General features: G+C 41.7%; 1 protein-coding gene across 1 annotated transcript; it reads left to right on the top strand.

The window, feature by feature from the left end:
• The first annotated feature begins 1,121 nt into the window (after positions 1-1,121).
• Positions 1,122-2,063, top strand: LOC103208216 (olfactory receptor 9I1-like). The gene has a single exon (XM_007953894.1). The coding sequence runs from the start codon at positions 1,122-1,124 to the stop codon at positions 2,061-2,063; it is 942 nt and encodes a 313-aa protein (XP_007952085.1).
• The last annotated feature ends 2,789 nt before the right edge of the window (positions 2,064-4,852 follow it).

The following is a 4,852-nucleotide window of genomic DNA, read 5'->3' as shown; positions in this document are numbered from 1 at the left end:
ATCTCATTTCCGTTGTGCTCATATGCACATCAAAAAGAACCTCAGAGAAAGGCACTGTTGATCTTGGTACTCCAAGGGGCCATGGACATGGAGATGAGAAGATTCCAGAATGTACATGAACTTAGGAGCTAGTCTTTCACATTTACCAAAAATTTAGAAAAATAATTCCAAGTGTATGAGTCATGCATATTACGTAAGTTATGTCCTTCACAATAGTATTGCAACATTGGCAATATTATCTAACCAACAATGAGGCTGAGGTGAAGAAAGATTAATTAACTTGCCAAAGGATATAAGGAATTTGAATCTTGTTCTGATTTCAAAGGTCATGTCCTTAACACTATAACAATAAGATTTCTCCAGCAAAGTAGTGATTTTTGATTCTACAGTGAGGCCAATAAGGGCCTGTCAGAAGTTTGGATGTGCATAGGGAACTGGGTTCAAGCCCCGACTTTTCCTCTTTACTATTTAAAAAATCTTGAACTAGTCACTTTACCTCTTTGATCTATATGTCCTTGTCTTGCAAATGAGATTAACAATAAATGCTTCCATGGATTTCTGAAAGATCAAAAAATTTAAATTGTTATACAAATTTTAAAGATTGTCATTACCGAATGTATTAATTTCCTAGAGATGGCTGTGAATAAATATAAAACATATTTTTTCAACAAACGAAATTTATTCTCTCACAGTTCTGGTGGCAAGAGGTCTGGAATCAAGGTCTGGCAAGGTTGCTTCCTTTTGGAAACTGGAAGGGAAAATCTGTTCTTTGCCTCTTCCTAGCCTTTGGTGATTGTTGGCAGCCCTCGCCATTCCTTGGCTTCTAGATGCATCACTTCATCTTCATATGACATTCCTCCTGAGTGTCTTTGTGTGTCTTTTGATAAGGACACTGGGTTTAAGGCCCACCTTAAAATCCAGTATGACTTCATGTTTACTAATTCCATCTGCAAAGACTCTCTTTCTCATTAAGGTCACATTCTGAGATTTGGGTGGACATGACATTTTGGGGTACACTGTTCAGGCTAGTACACTGAGCAATGATCAAATCAACCTTGTTCACCTTAATTTATTTTCCATGAGACTTTCCTTTTTTTATTTCAGCAGGTGACCTCGGCTTAATGGCAGGGAATGGTACCATAGTCACAGAATTTGTTCTGATGGGATTCCAGCTGCGAGCGGAGCTGCAGATGACCCTCTTCTTTGTGTTTCTGATTCTTTATCTCATCACCATTGGGGGCAACCTGGGCATGATCCTACTGATTCAGAGTGACCCTCACCTCCAGACTCCCATGTACTTCTTCCTCAGTCAACTTTCCATCCTGGACATTTGTTATTCTTCTGTAATTATCCCTCAGTTGCTTGAGACCTTAGCAATCGATAAAACAGTCATCACCTATGAGTGCTGTGCCACCCAGTTCTTCTTTTTCACGCTTTATGCTAGTACTGAATGTTTCCTTTTAGCTGTGATGGCCTATGACCGCTATGTGGCTGTGTGCAACCCTCTCCTCTATGCCACCACCATGACACCACAGACCCGACTAGGCCTGGTGGGTGGGGCATATGCTGGTGCAATGATCAATTCCATGGTCCACACTGGGTGTACTTTCTCCCTCTCCTTCTGCAAATCCAATCACTTGGACTTCTTCTTCTGTGATCTGCCACCCCTGCTGAAGCTTGCCTGCAGTGAGACAAAGCCACAGGAGCGAGTGATCTACCTCTTAGCATTTTTGGTCATCACAACCAGTATTTCAGTGATTCTCATCTCCTACCTGTTCATCATTAGGGCTATTCTGAGGATTCGTACAGCAGGTGGCAAAGCCAAGACTTTCTCCACCTGTACTTCTCACATGACTGCAGTGGCTCTTTTCTTTGGGACTCTCATATTCATGTACCTGAAAGGTAATGTGGGCACATCTCTCTGGGAGGACAAGATCGTGTCTGTATTTTACACAGTGGTCATTCCCATGCTCAACCCAATGGTCTACAGTCTCAGAAACAAGGAAGTGAAGGGGGCTTTGAAGAAAGCTTTCAACAGGATGAAGGTTTCCCAAGTAAAATAAGACCTGAGTTCCATCAATTCAGAAGTTCCTGCAAATCATCCTCTGTGCTTTTGGCTTGTCTCCTTAACACTTGAACCAGATTTCACAGATACAAAGGCATATTGAAGTAGAAAAATGGAGATTCAGGTCCTAGTATTCTCTTTACTGACTTTGTGACCTTGAGCCAGCAATGTTATGGCTCATTTTTCTCATCAGTGAAAATTTCTGCCTTGCAATAATTGAAGACAGGATCAAGAGACACAGAATGTCAAAGAACTTTGTAAATAATAGTATGCCATAGGATGGATGATTATTTATTTATTTGTTTCTTACCTGTCCTAGGTATTGTTGAATGTTTTCTCAGCTACTTGAATTTTTTAAGACTCCATTTTGCACATAGAATGATCACAAAATAATAGCTCATCGTTTGTATAGTATGGAAAGTCACATTCTTTGGTTGTGGGTGTTGTTGTTATTTGCCATCGAGTCGGTCCCGACTCATAGCGACCCCTCCTTGGGTTTCCAAGGCAGTATCACTATGAAAGTAGGATTGCCCAACCTTCCTTCAGAGGAGTGGCTGGTGGGTTTGAACCGCCAGCCTTGTGGTTAGCTGTCAAGTGCCTTAGGCACTATGCTACCAGAGCTCCTTTGGTTGTGGGTAAGGGGGTAAAAATCAAGCTTGACCAAATAAAACTTTTCTCAACATCGAATCAATCCAGTTAGCCATTTTTCATGGAAGATGCAAGTGGCTAATCAGAGGAAGAAAAAATAAATAAATAAAGAGGGTCAAGGAATAACCTAGGCAATATTCAGCCTACTTTCCAATGTGACATAGAGAATCAAGACACTGTAGAATGAAAGGTATAGTGATTTGCATTAATTATTGAAAACAATGTATTCACGATAAAGGGCTGAACTGAGTCCCGTACATGTGTAATATTGTTTGATCACCAAAGTTCAGAAGCTCTATTTTACTACTGAAAGATTGTTCGTGGGCCATCTGCCTCAATTAACTCAAGCTATTTTCTGTTCTCTAGTAATGAAAACCACCATTTACTTCCATCTTCTTAGGACATTTACTTCATTGTCAGAAGACAGATAACTGTGAATCTGACTTCCACCTCCTAATGACCTCCACATCTGCTGGAAATATTATTTGGAAAACATGGGGACTCCACAAAGTTATTCATCAATTCAGCAAATATTACCCATCTACTATGTATTGGACAGGACAGTATGGCCTGAGAATATAGTAATAAATAAGATAGACACGGTAACTCCCCTCATGGAGATTAGAATCTGGGGCATAGATAGACATTAAACAATTATACCGTTAATTAATCTTTTTGTTTTCTTTCAATTTTTGAAAGTAGAACAGAAGCAGCAGCACAGCATATTGTTTCACTGTATTATGGGGTCCTGACCTAGTTTGGTGTGGTCAGCAAAGACTTCTCTGAGGACTCAGTTTAAATTTAAGCTGAGATCCAGACAATAAGTTGAGAAGACCATTCCAGATAGAACTACAAATGTCAGGGCCTGAGAAACAAGATGCATCACAGAACTGAGAAGCCACAGTGGTGCAGTGTAATGAGTGAGAGGGTGTAGTGTGAGATACAAATGGTGAATTCAGAAGGAACTAGGTCACTGAGAACTTGGGAGACTTGCTTAGGGACTTGTGAACTTTATTGAAAGAGCAAGGTGTGAAATGATCAGCTCTGAATAATAAAACAATCTCGTTGGCTACAAGATAATGGGTGGAATAGGGGGCTAGTGGCATTAGTGTTGGAGGGAAGAAGACCCATTTCATCTAAGAAACAAAAAATAGTGTATCTCAGGCATGGTGCCCAATTTTCACACAATATTGTATGCTTCATTCTAGAATATATGGTAAGCCAGAGAAATCTGGCAGGTTATGACCATGATATTTTTCTAGGACTGATTCTTTGCAAAATAGTGAAATTGGAGAGATAGCATTTAGGTGGCATCCACATTTTCATTGGTGTTTTCCTTCGCTGAAGGAACTTTTCTCAGTTATTACACAAGTATATCCCTTGGCTCTCCCACCAGCCAGGAAAGCAGGGGAAAGAGAAGCCAGAGGGGATGACAGAGCAAAGCAGCAGCCAAGCGTCCAGGTAAGGGGAGAGGGTGACCGAGGGCCCACCCCCACCAGCCAGGAAACCGTGGGAAAGAGAAGCCAGGGGGATGACAGAATAGAGCAGCAGCCAGGGATCCAGGTAAGTGGAGAGACCCAGGTCCCACCCCCACCAGGCAGGAAAGCAGGGGGAAAAGAAGTCAGAAGAATGATAGAGCAGAGCAGTGCCAGGGAATCAGGTAAGGGGAGGGTGGAAAGGTTTTGAACAGCTAAGCGAGACAAACTTGTTTGTCAGTTTGTCATACTATTGTGGCTTGTGTGTTGCTGTGAGGCTTGAGGCTGTGCCACTGATGTTACAAGTGCTGGCATGGTTGCACATGGTACACAGGTTTCAATGCAGCTTACAGACTGAGACAGACTAGGGAGAAGGAAGAGGCCATCCACTTCTCAAATAAGTGGCCAGGGAAAACCTTATGAACAGCAAAGAAACACTGTCTGATACATTACAAATCAACTTTATGAATAGCCCGGAAACATTATCTGATATAGTGCAGGAGGACGGGCACCTTAGGTCAGAAGGCTTTCAAAATACATCTAGGAAAGAGCTGCATCATCAGAGTAGGACCAGCCTTACTGATATGAATGGAGGAAAGCTTTTGAGACCTCCATTTGCTGATGTGGCACAACTCAAATTGAGGAGAAACAGCTGCAAACATCC

Source organism: Orycteropus afer, unplaced genomic scaffold, assembly GCF_000298275.1.
Source record: "Orycteropus afer afer isolate SDZICR_OR568_19922 unplaced genomic scaffold, OryAfe1.0 scaffold00419, whole genome shotgun sequence".
Classification (NCBI taxonomy): Eukaryota; Metazoa; Chordata; class Mammalia; order Tubulidentata; family Orycteropodidae; genus Orycteropus; species Orycteropus afer.
This window is presented reverse-complemented; position numbering and strand designations above follow the sequence as displayed.